Source organism: Pelophylax lessonae, assembly GCF_965119305.1.
Source record: "Pelophylax lessonae genome assembly, chromosome: 9".
Lineage (NCBI taxonomy): Eukaryota > Metazoa > Chordata > Amphibia > Anura > Ranidae > Pelophylax > Pelophylax lessonae.
The window spans coordinates 255260452-255281539 of NC_138776.1; the positions used below are offsets into that span (position 1 = coordinate 255260452).

The 21088-nt window shown below is 41.3% G+C and overlaps 1 protein-coding gene and 1 long non-coding RNA gene across 4 annotated transcripts; both read left to right on the forward strand.

The window, feature by feature from the left end:
- The first annotated feature begins 1753 nt into the window (after positions 1–1753).
- On the forward strand, positions 1754–8221 carry LOC309563030. Of its 3 annotated transcripts, none has more exons than XR_014225691.1 (3): positions 1754–1793; positions 7015–7125; positions 8037–8221. It is a non-coding gene; the product is annotated as an uncharacterized lncRNA (long non-coding RNA). The 3 variants fall into 3 exon arrangements; XR_014225692.1 differs by having other exon boundaries at positions 1757–1793; positions 7011–7125; XR_014225693.1 differs by lacking the exon at positions 1754–1793 and adding an exon at positions 1797–1898 and having other exon boundaries at positions 7011–7125.
- A 182-nt stretch (positions 8222–8403) lies between these two features.
- On the forward strand, positions 8404–19200 carry LOC309564384 (uncharacterized protein; the record flags this gene model as incomplete). Its single annotated transcript, XM_082269011.1, has 9 exons — positions 8404–8437; positions 8522–8593; positions 12601–12657; positions 12746–12817; positions 12938–13009; positions 13885–13956; positions 14071–14264; positions 14406–14517; positions 18302–19200. The coding sequence occupies 9 exons, from the start codon at positions 8404–8406 to the stop codon at positions 18955–18957; spliced, it is 1341 nt and encodes a 446-aa protein (XP_082125137.1). The 3' UTR covers positions 18958–19200.
- Between the last annotated feature and the right edge of the window lie 1888 nt (positions 19201–21088).

A 21088-nucleotide genomic window follows, 5' to 3' on the forward strand; every position in this document is an offset into this window, starting at 1 on the left:
TTTTTAATATTTTATATATTTTTTATATTTTAATTGTATTTTGTACAGTTTGTATTCTGCTACATAGTTTTGGCAAAAAAAAAAAATCCCAACATTTTTATGATGGCCCCAGGGCTCTTCCAATATATATCATTCCAAAAAAATGTAAAAAAAAATTAAAAATCATAATTTTTAATCCTTTTGTATTTTTTTTTTATATTTTATATTTTTTTGTATTTTAATTGTATTTTGTGCAATTTGTATTCTGCTACATAGTTTTGGCAAAAAAAAAAAAAAATTCCCAAAATTTTTAGGATGGCCCCAGGGCTCTTCCATAATATAACATTCCAAAAAAATTAAAATTAAAAATCATAATTTTTAATCCTTTTGTATTTTTTTTAATATTCTATATTTTTTTTATATTTTAATTGTATTTTGTACAGTTTGTATTCTGCTACATAGTTTTGGCAAAAAAAAAAAATCCCAAAATTTTTATGATGGCCCCAGGGCTCTTCCATAATATAACATTCCAAAAAAATAAAAAAAATATTAAAAATCATAATTTTTAATCCTTTTGTATTTTTTTTATATTTTATATTTTTTTGTATTTTAATTGTATTTTGTACAATTTGTATTCTGCTACATAGTTTTGGCAAAAAAAAAAAAATCCCCAAATTTTTATGATGGCCCCAGGGCTCTTCCATAATATAACATTCCAAAAAAATAAAAATTAAAATTAAAAATCATAATTTTCAATCCTTTTGTATTTTTTTTAATATTTTATATTTTTTTGTATTTTAATTGTATTTTGTACAATTTGTATTCTGCTACATAGTTTTGGCAAAAAAAAAAAATCCCAAAATTTTTATGATGGCCCCAGGGCTCTTCCATTATATAACATTCCAAAAAAATGTAAAAAAAAAATTAAAAATCATAATTTTTAATCCTTTTGTATTTTTTTTTATATTTTATATTTTTTTTGTATTTTAATTGTATTTTGTACAATTTGTATTCTGCTACATAGTTTTGGTAAAAAAAAAAAAAAATCCCAATAAGCGTATTTTGATTGGTTTGCCCAAAAGTTATCACATCTACTAACTAGGGGAAAAGATTTATGTCATTTTTATTTATTTATTTATTTTTTTAATTTTTATTGGAATTTTAATTTAACAATTTCAACAATAACATTTACAATTATTTGTTACTTCTGATTCAGTGCTTGGTACATGTAACAACAGTTAAGAAAATTAAGAAAATTATGAGAATTACAGGAGTACCAGGTAACAGTTAAATGAGAAAAAACAATTAAAAGATATATATATAAAAAATATGTATAATATATATATAAAAAAAGAAAAAAAATATATATATACATATATATAAAAATATGTAATTTTTATTTATTTATTTTTACTAGTTATGGCGGCGATCTGCGATTTTTAGCAGGACTGCGACATTGCGGCGGACAGATCGGACCCCTAACTGACCTTTTTGACACTTTTGGGGGGACCAGTGACATTACTACAGTAATCAGTGCTAAAAATATGCACTGTTACTGTACTAATGACACTGGCAGGGAAGGGGTTAACACTGTGGGTGATCAAAGGGGTTACTTCTCTTTTAATTGAAGATGGTAATAACTGTCAGTTCCGGTGGTGACCACAAGATGGCAGGATGAACCAAACAAGCGTGTGGAACGCAAACGAGCAAAAGGAAGTGGAACGCAGAGGCAGGAAGTGAGGTTTCACCCTGGGACAGGAAGTTCCGGGTGAGACAGGAAGTAAAGCAGAAGACATATTTGTTACTGGCGGCAGGTAATGTTATTTAATATAGCTTCTCATTTCACATCTGTAGCTGCTTATTTCACAGGTGGAGCAGACCCTGGTTCTCTGGGACCGAGAGACCCAATGCAGGAGGAGGTGGGGAACATGGGGGTCAGCTGGCAGGTCACATGAAACAGCCAGGGCAGAATTTGGGCTGCTGAAACCTTTTAATCTGGGTGTCAGGGTATCACAGAGTTTTCCAGCTTTTCCTATTTTCCAGCGATGGCTTCTAAGCACATTCCTGTAAATGTCAAAGAGTCCTGATTGTCAGGACTAATTAAACGTTCGTTGAAACGCCTTCTTTAATGAAGGCTGACTCCTAGAACAAAAGAAAGCTATGATGCACGTCCAACGAGTGATCATTTTTAAAATATTACCGTAGATGTAACTGGGTTGAAAAAAAAAAAAAGAAGACCGTTATTACGTTCCCTTTAAATGATTGCTCCTCCCCAAAAATCTAATTTCAGTTATGGGAGGAGCATGGGGGTACAGGTGATGTCTGGTTAGCTGAGCCATCTCCTATCACGAATTCCAAGTTTTTCTTAACAGCAAGATCTCCCTGACAGTGTTCTTCTCCTCCTGGTGGTTTGGGTGTCCCTCCTCGTACATTCCAAATAATAAGAGAGAATGAGTTAAAAATCCAGAGAGGATGATGGAAGTCCCTCATTAAGGGTGCAGACAGGGTTCAGATCCCAAGAAACGCAGAGATCCCACCAATAGAGTCCCCAAGTGATAGAAGAAACTCAAGGTTTACCTATCTAGCATTCACCTGTACCTCCGAACCCAAAGCATTGGTGCTTTCTTGAACAAGGTGGACCTCAACCTCCATGAGGAAACATCTGGGAAGTAGTTGGGCAGCATAGTATCCCACCGATGTGATGGAAAGTGGGACCATGACATGGTTTAGGTCAGGGTTTCTCAACCAGGGTTCCTCCTCGTACATTCTCAATAATAAAAGAGAATGAGTTACAAATCCAGAGAGGATGATGGAAGTCCCTCTTTATGGGTGCAGACAGGGTTCGGAATCCCAAGAAACGCAGAGATCCCACCAATAGAGTCCCCAAGTGATAGAAGAAACTCAAGGTTTACCTATCTAGCACTCACCTGGACCTCCGAACCCAAAGCATTGGTGCTCTCTTGAACAAGGTGGACCTCAACCTCCATGGGGAAACATCTGGGAAGTAGTTGAGACACCATAGTATCCCACTGATGAGAAGGAAAATGGGATTATGACATGGTTTAGGTCAGGGGTTTCTCAACCACGGTTCCTCCAGAGGTTGCTAGGGGTTTCTTGATATAAGTTTCCACTGACACTATTATTCTTTTTAGCTCTCTGTAAGGGGGTATTTCTTCCCAATGACCACCAGTGTAAGGAGCATTCTTCCCACTGACCATCACACTAATGTATCATGAATTGTAGGTATAGTAATTTTTGTCAGGGGTTCCCTGATGTCAGAAAGTTATTTCAAGGGTTCCTCTGTGTTGAAAAGGTTGAGAAAGGCTGGTTTAGGTCAGTGGTCCTCAACCCTGGTCCTCAGGGCCCACTAACAGGCCAGGTTTGCAAGATAACTGAAATACATCCCAGGTGATATAATTTGCTGCTCAGTGATTGCAGTACTCTAGTCTGCATCTCCCCAAGGTAATACTTAAAATCTGGCCTGTTAGTGGGCCCTGAGGACCGGAGTTGAGGACCACTGGTTTAGGGGATTAGGCCTCTTTCACACTTGTACAACCTGAAAGTTGCGGGACTTTGCCATGCGACTTTGACGCGCTTTGAAGCAATGCTTGTGTAATCTTGAGGTCTGTGGACCTCAAGTGGCATCAAAGTCAGACCAAAGTAGTGTGAGGGTAGGGATCGACTGATATCGGTTTTTCGTTGCCGATACCAATATTTTGACCATTGCATATCGGTATAAGCCAATATGGGCCGATATTTTGAACATATAAAATTTTGCAAAATAAACACAATTTACGAAACAAATCTGTTACTGAACCCTTTGGTGGGTGGCTGGCTGGCACCCTGTGGTGGGTTGCTGGCTGGCTGGCACCCTGGGGTGGGTGGCTGGCTGGCACCCTGTGGTGAGTGGCTGGTTGGCACCCTTTGGTGGGTGGCCGGCTGGCACCCTGTGGTGGGTGACTGGCTGGCACCCTGTGGTGAGTGGCTGGTTGGCACCCTTTGGTGGGTGGCTGGCTGGCACCCTGTGGGGTGGGTGGCTGGCTGGCACCCTATGTGGGTGGGTGGCTGGCTGGCACCCTGTGGTGAGTGGCTGGTTGGCACCCTTTGGTGGGTGGCCGGCTGGCACCCTGTGTGGTGTGTGGCTGGCTGGCACCATGTGGTGGGTGGCTGGCTGGCACCTTGTGGTGAGTGGCTGGTTGGCACCCTTTGGTGGGTGGGTGGCTGGCTGGCACCCTGTGTGGTGGGTGGCTGGCTGGCACCCTATGTGGTGGGTGGCTGGCTGGTACAGGGCCTGTGGCTGGCTAGCTGGTACAGGCAGGGCCTGTGGCTGGCTAGTTGGTACAGGCAGGGCCTGTTGCTGACTGGCTGGTACAGGCCTGTGGGTGGCTGGCACCGGGCAGCTGTGGGTGGTTGTTGTGGCTGCGGCGGCTGTGTTAAACACACTGTGTGCACTGTACACTTACTGTCTGAGACTCCCCGACTCAAGACGAGGCTGAGGGAGGTGGCTTAAGAAGGAAGAAGCTGTCCCAGTACGTGGAGGCGCGTGGCGCAACATTCGCAATGACATCACTATAATATCGGCAATATCAGTAACCTCAGGGGCCGATTCCGATATATCAGGGAAAGTGCATAGCAGCCCTTGATATATCGGCTCGATCCCTGGTGCAGGGACTACTTTGAAGTCACACAAATGTGAACAGTACTCATTGAAGATCATGGGGTACGACTTGCCATGCGACTTTGCAGTCCTAAGTCACAGGACAAGTTGCACAAGTGTGAAAGGTGCCTTAGGTTGAAAGCATCTCATTTCAAGAAAACTTGATCTCCCGAAGATTGACCTACCCCCAACCCTTAGGTATTGCCATGAGCTTTGAGTAACAGCTTAAGAGCTAAGCGAGGTCCCGCCACAGGGTTTCAAGACTAGCTACCTTGTTGTCAGAGGCCGATTTGATTTGGCTGAGTGCCAAGCACCCCTGAAGGTGAGAACAGGGAGTCCTAGGCTCAGAAGAAGCACGGGTGACGTATAGGTAGATCTGCTGGAAGCTGCTTGCAGCACAGCGGAATTGGATAGCTGTCACCAGGTCTGTCAGGACAAGTGGCAGGACCTCTGCAGCCTCAGGTGTGTAGCGGAACCAGGGTAGCAACCACAGGCAAGGTGGCACCCGAGGAAGAAGCAGGAATAGGCTGGCAGGACCAGACTTAAGAGGCATAGTCAGGATAGGAACCAGGGTAGCAACCACAGGCAAGGTGGCACCCGAGGAAGAAGCAGGAATAGGCTGGCAGGACCAGACTTAAGAGGCATAGTCAGGATAGGAACCAGGGTAGCAAACACAGGCAAGGTGGCACCCGAGGAAGAAGCAGGAATAGGCTGGCAGGACCAGACTTAAGAGGCATAGTCAGAATAGGAACCAGGGTAGCGACCACAGGCAAGGTGGCACCCGAGGAAGAAGCAGGAATAGGCTGGCAGGACCAGACTTAAGAGGCATAGTCAGGATATGAACCAGGGTAACGACCACAGGCAAGGTGGCACCCGAGGAAGAAGCAGGAATAGGCTGGCAGGACCAGACTTAAGAGGCATAATTAGGATAGGATAGGAACCAGGGTAGCGACCACAGGCAAGGTGGCATCCGAGGAAGAAGCAGGAATAGGCTAGCAGGCCCTAGACTTAAGAGGATAGTCAGGATAGGAACCAGGGTAGCGACCACAGGCAAGGTGGCACCCAAGGAAGAAGCAGGAATAGGCTAGCAGGCCCAGACTTAAGAGGCATAGTCAGGATAGGAACCAGGGTAGCGACCACAGGCAAGGTGGCACCCAAGGAAGAAGCAGGAATAGGCTAGCAGGCCCAGATTTAAGAGGCATAGTCAGGATAGGAACCAGGGTAGCGACCACAGGCAAGGTGGCACCCAAGGAAGAAGCAGGAATAGGCTGGCAGGACCAGACTTAAGAGGCATAGTCAGGATAGGAACCAGGGTAGTGACCACAGGCAAGGTGGCACCCAAGGAAGAAGCAGGAATAGACTAGCAGGACCAGACTTAAGAGGCATAGTCAGGATAGGAGCCAGAGTCATACACAAGAAGGCAAGACAGGGAGTATGCAGAACGGTAGTCAGAAGCAAGCCAGGGTCATACATGAAGAAGCAGAGTTCTCAGATCAAGCTAGGGTCAAAATCAGGAATCAGAGAAGTCCAGAGGCAAGCCGGGTCGGTAACAGGTAGTCCAAAGAATACAGAAAACAGAGGAGCAAGGATTACTGGTAGCTGAAGATCATCCAGCAAAGTCTAAGTGCAGCCACTGACCTTATATAGGGCGTTTAGCACCAGTTCTGGCCGAAGGTGTGCATGAACGTGCACCAGCGCAAACGTTCGTTTGCTTGCGCACACTTCTGCGCAAATGAGCACGACCATGTAACGTATTGGCAACTATGCCAGGTCTTTGCCTAAGCACCTGCACATCTTCATTCTTCTGTCTCCTTTAGAGCACATGCTCATGTTTATTCTAAATATCACCGTGACACTTGGATAAGGTGAGGAATCCAGTCTGAGAACATCTCTAAATACGTTTGCCACCCCGATGGATCAAAGTACCACTTAAGGCCATTTAGGCATCTTATGTATATGTCTCCTTTAGCTGAAACAAGCAAACTGACAACAGTTTGAAGGGTTTATTTCTCCCAAATGGTCTGGGAACACCTCGGAATTCTCCAGAAAGAGCTGAAGTCCAATGGAAGCCTACCCCACCCATCTGCTAAAACAATAACGAAGTTCTGCCATTGACCATGAAAAAAAAGTAAATCGATATTCCTGTTTTACTACTTAGCAGAAAACATAGCATATACGGTATATGTGTACCAATATGGCTGCATCCATGTAAATAGAGCTTTTCAATTTGTGACCAAAATTAAGACGAGGATCCTTGAGAAAAGAACACAGGAGCTTTGGAGGAAAAATATGGATTACGAGGTTTACAAATGATATACGTCCTAATATTTTGTTTTCTAATAAAAATTTGTTTCCATTGTTTTTTTTTTCTTAGATAGATCTCTACAGATCACTTGACCCAATCAGTAACAATGGATGAAGACTGGGGTCACATGACCGAGAAAATTTTAAACTTAACCCTAGAAATCATCTACCTGCTGACCGGAGAGGTGAGGAGGTTTCTGGGAGGTCACATGACATCACTCTTATTTCTATTAATAAAACACAGACCTGACCGGAGAGGTGAGGAGGATTCTGGGAGGTCACATGACATCACGCTTATCTCTATTAATAAAACATAGACCTGACAGAGAGGTGAGGAGGATTCTGGGAGTTCACATGACATCACTCTTATCTCTATTAATAAAACACAGACCCGACCGGAGAGGTGAGGAGGATTCTGGGAGGTCACATGACATCACTCTTATCTCTATTAATAAAACACAGACCCGACCGGAGAGGTGAGGAGGATTCTGGGAGGTCACATGACATCACTCTTATCTCTATTAATAAAACACAGACCTGACCGGAGAGGTGAGGAGGATTCTGGGAAGTCACATGACATCACGCTTATCTCTATTAATAAAACACAGAGCTGACCAGAGAGGTGAGGAGGATTCTGGGAGGTCACATGACATCACTCTTATTTCTAATAATAAAACATAGACCTGACAGAGAGGTGAGGAGGATTCTGGGAGGTCACATGACATCACTCTTATCTCTATTAATAAAACACAGAGCTGACCGGGGAGGTGAGGAGGATTCTGGGAGGTCACATGACATCACTCTTATCTCTAATAATAAAACAGACCTGAGCAGAGAGGATTTTGGGAGATCACATGACATCGCTCTTATCTCTATTAATAAAATACAGACCTTACTGGAGAGGTGAGGAGGATTCTGGGAGGTCACATGACATCACTTTTGCTTCTATTAATAAAACACAGACCCAAGCAGAGAGGTGTGGCTTCTGGGAGATCACATGACATCACTCTTATCTCTATTAATAAAACACAGAGCTTACCGGAGAGGTGAGGAGGATTCTGGTGACAGTTTATGTATTATGCTAATTTTTTACCAGGATTATGAGGTAGTGAAGAAGGCCGCTCGGAAACATATAACACACAGAGAAGGTCAGCATTTGTCTAAAGGATTTAACAGAAGCCGCACCCCAACCATATCTCTGCCTTCATCCATGATACCTGAAAAAAACAACAACAAGAAGATTCTGGAAGTCACCAACAAGATCATTGAGCTGCTGACAGGAGAGGTGAGTGGTGTCCCGGGAATTCTGGGACATTATCCAGTAACAGACAAGGGATGTGTCTGGATGGTGACTGTATCATTGTGTGTGTCAGGTTCCTATAAGGTGTCAGGATGTCACTGTCTATTTCTCCATGGAGGAGTGGGAGTATATAGAAGGACACAAGGATCTCTACAAGGACGCCATGATGGAGAACCGGCCGCCCCTCACATCACCGGGTAAGAGGAGACTTTATTGTATAGGAGACACTTAGATCCCCCTAGATACAATGTATTCAGTCAGTGTGTGTTTTTCTTACACAGAGAAGAACCTCGACAAAAAGCTTGAGAGAGTCCCCAGCAATTTGACGTGCCAGCCACCCCACTCATCACCAGGTAAGAGGAGACTTCATTATAAAGGAGACACCTATTACTGGGTACAGAATGAAACTTAGGCCTCACCTTTAGTAACATGGGATGCATTTAAAGCTTTTATTAGAGGTGCATAATATATTCATATTTCCGCACTTAAGCAGTATTCAGCTGCCTCTTTGGAGAGAGGCTGGAGGCTAAAGCAGCTCGGTTGGTTCGAGACGTTCGAGACGTGTCGGGTACTCCTATTACTTCTCCTGGTCAGATTAGTGCCTGGTTTATGCAATACCATAGGGACCTTTATGCCTCCCACGTGCAGTATGGGGCCCTTGAGTTAGAGGCTTTTTTCGACACCATCTCCTTTTCCACCATAGAGCCCTACGTACGGAACACCTTGACTCTGCTATTTCACTGGAAGAGGTTCAGGAAGCTGTAGGGCGGTTGCAGGGTGGGAAGACTCCCAGGTCCGATGGACTAACCACCGAGGTTTATTCTCTGCATGCTGAACTCTTAACTCCCAGGCTTACCAACCTGTATTCTGTGTATTTCTCTGAACTCTCTCCCGGATTCTTTGGCAGAGGAGATTATTGTGTTGGTGACTAAACCTCTAGTGTGCTGTCAGGTTAGTGCAGGTAAATTTATTTGTGTGACTCATGGTAAGCTGAGTCTGAATCTGGGTCAGGGTTTACTGCAGATCTGGCTGGATCACTCACAGAGGCAGATCTGTGGTGCCTTCCCTTGGTTCTGGAAGTTTGAAGAAACTTCTAGAAGTTAGTGGGCAGAAGCCAGGAGGGTTGATCTGCATATTAAGGGGAACTTGGCCATTCCCCCAGCAAAGGGTCTGGCAGAGTGGATGAAGGGGTACCGAAAAACGGAACGGTGGGCCTCTTGGTCCACACTCACTTATTGACCTTTTTAAGATTTTTAAGATGATGATTCTTCCAAAACATACATGCTTTTTGGAACTGCCGATTTGGAACTCTTTCTTCCGGGAGATTGACTGCTGTATTACTTAGTTTATATGGCATGGGTCCCCTCCCAAATTAGCAAAACCTCTTCTGCAGGTTCCGTCACATTGTGGGGGTCTAGCTCTGCCAAACTTCCAGGTATCTATCCGGCGACCATTCTAGTTACTGCCCGCTGGTGTTATTTTGGATCCCGGTCAAATGCGTTGGTCTGCCTGGAGGCTACCTTTCTGGGCTTCCTGCCGGAATTTCTTAACTTGGTGTATAGAGGCCCTAGGGCCTATGCTGTACTTTCTGTCCCTACAAAAACGACTCTTATGGTATGGGGGGCAGCTAGGCGCAGGTTCCTTCCAATGAATAATGGTCCCCTGTACAGCCCCTATGGGGTAATCCTAACCTCACCCCTATGGGCTAAGCCAGCTCTCTCTCTTGACCTTTCCCCAACTCTCATGGAAATTTGATCTACCAGGTTGGATGCTCTTTCCATACCTTCAATTACGTCACACTGCCAGATCACAGATTTGTCAGATACTGGTCCTCCAAACCGACCTGATTGAAGAATTGCTTTCTCAGCCAGATTTATGCAAACTTCTTTCTGCTCTCTCTGCTGCTCTTTTATGCAGGTGGAGCGATTATGGGAACTCTGGAAGCGGTTGTTCCAGCTCTGGAGCGAGCGGATGAGGAGGATTGTTTGGAAGTTTGCCCTAAATTGGTGTTTTCCTCCAGGGACAAGCTGAAACAGACATTTCTTCATAGGGTCTATTATACCCCAGTACGGCTAGCATAGGATTTTTCCAGGGCGTACCCCTATCTGCTCACTCCATCAGGGCACCTATATGCACATGTTGTGGGAATGTCCTGTGGTGCATAGATTTTGGGTAGATGTCTTTGACCCGATTAATGTTCGTGTTCGATTAATGTTCGTGTGTGTAATTTTGCCGCAGCACCCCAGGGTGCCGCAGCACCCTGGTTGAAAAACCCTGAGTTAACCTTGAAATACGACAAGGTCTGGCTCCCTCGGACTGACCAGCAGTCTTGAGTTTTTGCTCTTTGCCCCTTTATTCTTAACCCTTTTCTTGTGTTGATCTTCCCTATCTTGCTTAATTTTAACCTCTCACATCCCCCCCCTTTTTTTCATTTTCCCTGTTCCCCTCCTGGCTTAATTCTTTTATTTGTGATATGATATTGGGGTTAAAGGCCTCTTCCTTCAGGGGCTTTACGCCACTGGGTTTGTTGGGATTTTAAACATTTCCTGAGGTTGTACCGATAGCCTTTCCACATGCTTGAATGTGCTGGATGTTTCAGTTATGCATCATTTATGTGCTGACCTGTACCATGTCAACTTGTTGTTTCTTGTTTTTGGTATGTTTTATACCCTTCTGTTGTCCTTTTTTACTTATTAAATTCAGCTTGATAAGATAAAGTAGACACCTAGATCTCCCTAGATTCAATGTATTCAGTCAGTGTGTGTGTTTCCTACACAGAGAAGGACACCGACAAAAAGCTTCAGAGAGTACCCAGCAATTTGGCGGGCCAGCCGTCCCACACATCACCAGGTAAGATGAGACTTTATTATAAAGGAGACACCTACACTCACTGGCTACTTTATTAGGTACAGGCTTGCTAAAACAAATTGCTAATCAGCTAATCATATGGCAGCAACTCAATGCATTTAGGCATCTAGATGCGGGGAGGACAACTTGCTGAAGTTCCCCATCAGAATGGGGAAGAAAGGAGATTTAAGTGACTTAACTTTGCATGGTTGTTAGTGCCAACTCATATGGGCTGGTATGAGTATTTCAAAAACTGCTAATCTACTGGGATTTTCTCGCACAACCATCTCTCGGGTTTACACAGAATGGTCTGAAAAAGAGAAAATATCCAGGGAGCGGCAGTTGTGTGGAGGAAAATCCTTTGTTCTAGATCAGGGATATGCAAACTGTGGCCCTCCAGCTGTTGCAAAACTACAAATCCCATCATGCCTCTGCCTCTGGGTGTCATGCTTGTGGCTGCCAGTCTTGCTATGCCTCATGGGACTTATAGTTCTGCAACATCTGGAGGGCCACAGTTTGCATATCCCTGTTCTAGATGATAGAAAAGCAACAGTAACTCACGTAAGCACTCGTTACAACCAAGGTATGCAGAATACCATCTTTGAACGCACAACACATCCAACCTTGAAGCTACAGCAGCAGAAGACCACACAGGGTGCCACCACTGTCAGCTAAGAAAAGGAAAACGAGGCTACAGTTCACACAGGCTCACCAAAATTTGACAATAGAAGATTGGAAAAACGTTGCCTGGTCTGATGAGTCTCGATTTCATATGGTAGCGTCAGAATTTGGTGTAAACAACACGAAAGCATGGATCCATCCTGCCTTGTATCAACGGTTTAGGCTGGTGGTGGTGGTGTGCTTGGTGCACTTTGGGCCCCTTAGTACCAATTGAGCAACATTTAAATGCCAAATACCTGAGTATTGTTGGCAATGTCCATTCCTTTATGGCTACAGTGCCCCCATCTTCTGATTGGCTCCTTCCAGCAGGGTAATGCACAATTTCACAAAGCTCAAATCTTCTCACCACTGGTTTCTTCACCATGACAATGAGGTCACTGTACTCCAATGGCCTCCACACTCACCACATCTCAATCCAATAGAGCACCTTTGGGATGTGGTGGAACGGGAGATTGGCATCATGGATGTGCAGCCGACAAATCTGCAGCAACTAACGTGATGCTATCATGTCAATATGGAGCAAAATCTCTTAGCAATGTTTCCAACACCTTGCTAAAATCTATGCTACGAAGGATGAAGGCAAAAGGCGGTCCAATCTGGTACTAGCAAGGTGTACCTAATAAAGTCGCCAGTGAATGCAGATCCCTCTAGTAACAATGTATTTAGTCAGTGTGTGTGTTTCCTACACAGAGAAAAAAATTCAGAGAGTCCCCAGCATTGTAGCAAGCCAGCCGCTACTCACATCACCAGGTAAGAGGAGACTTTATTATAAAGGAGACACCTAGATCCCCCTAGAAACAATGTATTTAGTCAGTGTGTGTTTGCTACACAGAGAAGAACACCACCAAAAAGCTTCATAAAGTTCCCAACAATTTGGCGAGCCAGCCGGGTAAGAGGAGACTTTATTATAAAAGAGACACCTAGATCCCCTTAGAAACATTGCATTTAGTCAGTGTGTGTGTGTGTTTCCTACACAGAGAAGAACACCAATAAAAGGCTTCAGAGAGTCCCCAGCAATTTGGCGAGCCAGCCGGCCCTCATATCACCAGGTAAGAGGGGAGTTTATCATAAAGGATAGAGCAGTACAGAGGGTCCACCTAGATCCCCCATCATCTTATACAAACATTGAAACAATGTGTTCAGTCGGTGTGTGTGTGTTTCCTTCACAGAGAAGAACACCGACAAAAACCTTCAAAGAGCCCCCAGCAATTTGGCGAGCCAGCCGGCCCTCACATCTCCGGGTAAGATGAGACTTTATTTTAAAGGAGAGAGCAGTACGGAGGATCCACCTAGATCCCCATCATCTGATAAACACATAGAAACAATGTATTCAACAGTGTGTGTTTCCTACACAGAGAAGAACACCGACAAAAAGCTTCATAGATTCCCCAGCAATTTGGCGAGCCAGCCGCCCCACTCATCACCAGGTAAGAGGAGACTTTATCATAAAGAGTAGAGCAGTAGAGAGGGACCACCTAGATCCCCCATCATCTGATAAACACATAGAAACCATGTATTCAATCAGTGTGTGTGTTTCCTACACAGAGAAGAACACAGACAAAAAACTTCAAAGAGCCTTTAGCAATTTGGCGAGCCAGCCGGCCTTCACATCACTAGGTAAGAGGAGACTCTTTTATAAAGGATAGGGCAGTATGGAGGGTCAACCTAGATCCCCCCATCATCTGATAAACACATAGAAACAATGTATTTAGTCAGTGTTTGTGTTTCCTACACAGAGAAGAACACAGACAAAAAACTTCAAAGAGCCTTTAGCAATTTAGCGAGCCAACGGGCCTTCACATCACTGGGTAAGAGGAGACTTTATTGTAGAGGAGAGAGCAGTGCGGAGGGTCAACCTAGGTCCCCCATCATCTGATAAACACATAGAAACAATGTATTTAGTCAGTGTTTGTGTTTCCTACACAGAGAAGAACACAAACAAAAAACTTCCAAGAGCCCTCAGCAATTTGGCGAGCCAGCCGGCCTTCACATCACTGGGTAAGAGGAGACTCTTTTATAAAGGATAGGGCAGTATGGAGGGTCAACCTAGGTCCCCCATCATCTGATAAACACATAGAAACAATGTATTTAGTCAGTGGGTGTGTTTCCTACACAGAGAAGAACACAAACAAAAAACTTCAAAGAGCCCTCAGCAATTTGGCGAGCCAGCCGGCCTTCACATCACCGGGTAAGAGGAGACTTTATTGTAAAGGAGAGAGCAGTACGGAGGCTCCACCCAGATCCCCCATCATCTGATAAACACATAGAAACAATGTATTCAGTGTGTGTGTGTTTCCTACAGATGGATCCAGTAATAGGAACCCACCAGAGAGATGTGCCCGTCCCCGTCCTCTGTATTTCCAGGATTCCTCAAAGGACGACCTCAGTCCCAGTCCAATATATTCCCAAGACTCCTTACAGGAAGATCGTAGCTCCAGTCCTCTGTGCTCGCAGGATTCCACACAGGAAGACCACAACACCCCGAACCATTTTTCGGTAGGTGGGACTGATGGCTTCATTAAATAGTAAATCTACACACTGTAGAGTAGATTATTGATGTTTATTGATGTTTATAAAATCCTATTCTCCTGCTGTGCCCGGAAAGACATTAACTGTTGGCTTTTGTGTGTCACCTAGCTTGAAAACCTGGGAAATATTAAAGTTGAAGAGATAGACGAAGAAGAAGAGATGCTTATAAGAAATTATTGGCGACATAAGGCAGAGCAAGGTCCCGTAGAGATTGGAGCAGGTGGGTAATGGAGAGCTTAGGTAGCCATGTAGTACAAATATGTTTTGTTGTATGTTGTGGTTGTCCCATCCTTGTGGTCCCAACCATAGCCGGCTGTTTACTTTCTACATTTTTATTAATCTGCCCCTTGCTATCACCCCAAAAATGTTCGGACATTGGGAATTCTTTATTTTACATGTTTTTAGTCATTGACAAAGAAATGATCAGTCTATAGTTTTAATGGTCGGTTTATTTTAACATCGAGAGACAGAAAAACAACAAAAATATCCAAAAAAACGCATTTTTAAAAGTTATAAATTGATTTGCATTTAATGAGTGAAAAAAGTATTTGACCCCTTCACAAAACACGACTTAGTACTTGGTGGCAAAACCCTTGTTGGCAATCACAATTGACAATATAAAATTAAAATAAATTATTAAAAATACATTTTTTTGATCTTTTGCTATAAACAAAATAAATTGTTTACTTCCGCCCTGGACCGGAAGTGACGCCATGACGTCGCTCTGGTCGCTAGGTCCTCCAAGGCCATAGAGTGGATCATAGGCGGCAAATTTAACCATTTTTACAGCATACCTGTTTAGAGTTACAGGGGAGGTTTGCAGCGATACCTCACGTGTGATAGGGATAGGGGCGCTTACATTTTTTTTTTTTTTTTATCTTTTGCTTTTAAAGGTAGAGATTTGGGGGGGGGTTTTTTACCCCAGATCTCTCCATAAAGAGGACCTGTCATCCTTATTTCTATTACAAGGGATGTTTACATTTCTTGTAATAGGAAAAAAAATGATAAGAAAAAAAAAAAAATGAAAGGGACAACGTAAAAATAAAATAAATAGAAAAAAATTAAAGGGACAGTGTAAAAATAAAATAAATAGAAAAAAATGAAAGGGACAGTATAAAAAAAATAAAAAAAATTATAAATAAAATAAATAGAAAAAAAATTATAAATAAAATAAATAGAAAAAAATGAAAGGGACAGTATAAAAAAAATAAAAAAATTTAAAGCGACGTGTTTGCACGCAGAAGCGAACTCGAAAGTAGGTCGCGTCTGCATATGTAAACGATGTTCAAACCACACACGTGAGGTATTGCTGCCAACATTGGAACAAGAGCAATGATTCTAGTGCTGGACCACCTGTGTAACTCTAAACAAGTAACCCGTAAACCTGTAAAAATGTTTAAAGCGTCGCCTATGGAGATTTTTAAGTACCGTAATTTGTCGCCTTTCTACAAGTGTGCACAGTTTTAAAGCAAGACATGTTAGGTATCTATTTACTGGGCGTAATATCATCTTTCAGGTTTTACAAAAGAAATTGGGGTAAATATTATGTTTTTTTTTTTTTTTTTAATTCGATAGAATTTTTGAATCAATTTTTTCCCAAATAAATTGTGTTTAAAAAAAACGCTGCGCAAATACTGTGTGATATAAAAAATTTCAAAGATTGCCATTTTATTCCTAAGGGTCTCTGCTAAAAAAAAAAATATATATATATATATATATATATATATATATATATATATATATATATATATATAAAAAACTGCTGCGCAAATACTGTGTGATATAAAAAAATTTCAAAGATCGCCATTTTATTCCTAAGGGTCTCTGCTAAAAAAAAAAAAAATATATATATATATATATATATATATATATATATATATATATATAAATTCTAGTGCTGGACCTCCTGTGTAACTCTAAACAGGTAACCTGAAAACCTGTAAAAATGTTTAAAGCGTCGCCTATTTTTAAGTACCGTAATTTGTCGCCACTCTACAAGTGTGCGCAGTTTTAAAGCGAGACATGTTAGGTATCTATTTACTGGGCGTAACATCATCTTTCAGGTTTTACAAAAGAAATTGGGGTAAATATTATGGTGTTTTTTTTTTTTCATTCGATTTAATTTAATTTTTGAATGAATTTTTTTCCCAAATAAATTGCGTTTTAAAAAAAACGCTGCACAAATACTGTGTGATATAAAAAATTTCAAAGATCGCCATTTTATTCCTAAGGGTCTCTGCTAAAAAAAAAATATATATATATATATAAAACCGCTGCGCAAATACTGTGTGATATGAAAAATTTCAAAGATCGCCATTTTATTCCTAAGGGTCTCTGCTAAAAAAAAAAAATATATATATATATATATATATATAAATTCTAGTGCTGGACCCCCTGTGTAACTCTAAACAGGTGACCCGTAAACCTGTAAAAAAATTTTAAAGCGTCGCCTATTTTTAAGTACCGTAATTTGTCGCCACTCTACAAGTGTGCGCAGTTTTAAAGCGAGACATGTTAGGTATCTATTTACTGGGCGTAACATCATCTTTCAGGTTTTACAAAAGAAATTGGGGTAAATATTATGGTGTTTTTTTTTTTTTAATTCGATTTAATTAAATTTTTGAATTAATTTTTTTCCCAAATAAATTGCGTTTTAAAAAAAACGCTGCACAAATACTGTGTGATATAAAAAATTTCAAAGATCGCCATTTTATTCCTAAGGGTCTCTGCTAAAAAATAAAAAAAAAAATATATATATATATATATATATATATATATATATAAATAAATATATATATATATATATATATATATATATATATAAAAAAACTGCCGCGCAAATACTGTGTGATATAAAAAAATTTCAAAGATCGCCATTTTATTCCTAAGGGTCTCTGCTAAAAAAAAAATATATATATATATATATATATATATAAATTCTAGTGCTGGACCCCCTGTGTAACTCTAAACAGGTGACCCGTAAACCTGTAAAAAATTTTAAAGCGTCGCCTATTTTTAAGTACCGTAATTTGTCGCCACTCTACAAGTGTGCGCAGTTTTAAAGCGAGACATGTTAGGTATCTATTTACTGGGCGTAACATCATCTTTCAGGTTTTACAAAAGAAATTGGGGTAAATATTATGGTGTTTTTTTTTTTTTAATTCGATTTAATTAAATTTTTGAATTAATTTTTTTCCCAAATAAATTGCGTTTTAAAAAAAACGCTGCACAAATACTGTGTGATATAAAAAATTTCAAAGATCGCCATTTTATTCCTAAGGGTCTCTGCTAAAAAATAAAAAAAAAAATATATATATATATATATATATATATATATATATATATATAAATAAATATATATATATATATATATATATATATATATATATATATATAAAAAAACTGCCGCGCAAATACTGTGTGATATAAAAAAATTTCAAAGATCGCCATTTTATTCCTAAGGGTCTCTGCTAAAAAAAAAATATATATATATATATAAAAAAAAACGCTGCGCCAATACTGTGTGATATAAAACATCTCATAGATTGCCATTTTATTCCTAAGGGTCTCTGCTAAAAAAAAAAAAAAAAAAATATATATATATATATATATATATATATATATATATAAAACCGCTGCGCAAATACTGTGTGAAATAAAAAATTTCAAAGATTGCCATTTTATTCCTAAGGGTCTCTGCTAAGAAAAAAAAAATATATATATATATATATATATATAAAATGTTTGGGGTTATAGGTAATTTTCTACCAAAAAATACTGGTCTTCAGTGTGAATGGTTGGTAGATGTTGGTTGACGTGTCCTGTCTGCAAGAGTGACTCATGATTGGGATATTTATGTTATAGAAAATTTGGTAAGCGGTACACAAGGACAGTCTAATTTTACCATGTAAGCATGATGGTTTGATCCACCAATTAAACCAGTGAGTCTCTTTAAAAAAACAAGCAGGTCTTCTGAATATACTTTTTTTTTTTTGCCCTGGCAGACGGTCACATGAGGAAAATGTCAGAGGAACATTTACTATTATCCGCAGACTGTCATGTAAAAGATGAAGAGTTTTCACAGGATTCTCTAGAAGAACTCCCTGATACCCCAGATAACTTTGGAGGACTTCACAGTAGATCCCCAGATCTCTCTCACCCTGGGGAAGCCTCCCCCGCTAATTTGGATAATGTGGGTATGGGTCAGAGAAGCAGCAAAATGTTTCCCTGTTCCATGTGCGGCAAATGGTTTACAACGTATGGAGGTCTTCTCATGCACCAGAGACTTCACACTGGGATCAAGCCTTTCTCCTGTTCCTTCTGTGGGAAAAGCTTCACGCAAAAAGGCATTCTGGTCAACCACGAGAAGATCCACCGAGGGATAAAGCCATTCCCTTGCTCGGTGTGTGGGAAGTGTTTCGCGAAGAAGTCCGACGTGGTGAGGCATCTGAGAGTCCACACAGGAGAGAAACCTTTCCCATGTGCCCGTTGTGGGAGGTGTTTCTCCCAAAAGTCCTCTCTCCTCAATCACCTTCGGTTGTACATCTGCGAGAAGCCATATCCGTGCTTTATATGCGGGAAAAGGTTCTCCCAGAGATCGGACCTTGGTAGACATCAGGAGATTCACCGAAGGAAGAAGACATCTCCATGGTCAGAATGATAGAAGCTCTGGAGCCCTACATTTTTCTTTCAGAACAAGGACGAGGGATTGTCGTCTAATGCAAAATGTTGGCCATTGTAGCAAGGACCTAGGCTATTTTTATGCCCCGAAATCAGGAGATGTTTTTCGGACAACTCAAAATTTTGTAAAAAGTTAGGGAACTCTCCATTATCTATATAGGAAGCTTATGTCACATTTAAATATAACAATGATTCACATGATAGAGAAAGGAGCAGAAAAAAGTACGAGTCAATACCCGTTTTTAAACATCAAACAGCAGTAAGTTTTTTTAACTTTGGGGTTTTTTAGAGTGAGAAAGGTCAGAAACGCTCAGGGTTTTTATTGTTGCTGGTGTCCTCATTAGTAAGCTTGCCTGTTGTGGTGAGTGCATGGGAGTTGAAGGGCAAAAAACCCTGACAGAAGTATCATGTCTTCCCCGGTCCATCAAAAAAAAAAAAATCTTGGTTTGAGTTGGATTTCTGGGAAACCCTTGGGGAAATCTTCCTTTCTTCCAAAAGCCCAACCCCACTTCACCAGTGTTTCTTGACCTTAGTGAGATAAACCCTTCCATGCTTCAACAAGGAGAAGATCGTCTCTTGTGGTGAGTGCATGGGAAGTGAAGGGTAAAAAACCCAAGCAGAGGTATCATGTCTTCCCTGGTCCATCAAAAAAAAAAAATATATATCTTTGTTTGAGTTGGAGTTCTGGGAAACCCTTGAGGAAATCTTCCTTTCTTCGAAAAGCCCAACCCCACTACACCAGTGTTTCTTGACCTTACTGAGATAAACCCTTCCATGCTTCAAGAAGGAGAAGATCATCTCTTGTGGTGAGTGCATGGGAAGTGAAGGGTAAAAAACCCAAGCAGAGGTATCATGTCCTTCCTGGTCCATCATAAAAAAAAATGTCTTGGTTTTAGTTGGGATTTCTGGGGAAAAAAAAAATATATATATCTTGATTTGAGTTGGAGTTCTGGGAAACCCTTGAGGAAATCTTCCTTTCTTCGAAAAGCCCAACCCCACTACACCAGTGTTTCTTGACCTTAGTGAGATAAACCCTTCCATGTATTCAACAATGACAACATCATCTCTTGTGGTGAGTGCATGGGAAGTGAAGGGTAAAAAAAAACCAACAAGAGGTATCATGCCCTTCCTGGTCCATCAAAAGAAAAATGTCTTGGTTTTAGTTGGGATTTCTGGGAAAAAAAATATATATATCTTGATTTGAGTTGGATTTCTGGGAAACCCTTGGGGAAAACCTCCTTTCTTTGAAAAGCCCAACCCCACTACACCAGTGTTTCTTGACCTTAGTGAGATAAACCCTTCCATGCTTCAACAATGAGAAGATCGTCTCTTGTAGTGAGTGCATGGGAAGTGAAGGAAAAAAAACCCAACAGAGGTATCATGTCTTCCCTGGTCCATCAAAAAAATATCTTGGTTTGAGTTGGATTTCTGGGAAACCCTTGGGGAAATCTTCCTTTCTTCGAAAAGCCCAACCCCACTATACCAGTGTTTCTCGACCTTAGTGAGATAAACCCTTCCATGCTTCAACAAGGAGAAGATCATCTCTTGTGGTGAGTGCATGGGAAGTGAAGGGTAATAAAAAACCCAACAAGAGGTATCATGCCCTTCCTGGTCCATCAAAAGAAAAATGTCTTGGTTTTATTTGGGATTTCTGGGAAAAAAATATATATATCTTGATTTGAGTTGGATTTCTGGAAAACCCTTGAGGAAATCTTCGTTTTTTTTCGAAAAGCCCAACCCCATTACACCAGTGTTTCTTGACCTTAGTGAGGCAAACCCTTCCATGCTTCAACAATGAGATGATCGTCTCTTGTGGTGAGTGCATGGGAAGTGAAGGGTAAAAAACCCCAACAGAGGTATCATGTCTTCCCTATTCCGTCAAAAAAAATATCTTGGTTTAAGTTGCAATTTCGGGGAAACCCTTGAGGAAGTCGCCCAAAGCAAGACAAACCATTCCATGCTTCAACAATGAGATGATTATCTCTTTTGGTGAGTGCATGGGAGTTGAAGGGCAAAAATGTCTTCCCCGGTCCATCAAAAAAACCCAAAAATATCTTGGTTTGAGTTGGATTTCTGGGAAACCCTTGGGGAAATCTACCTTTCTTCCAAAA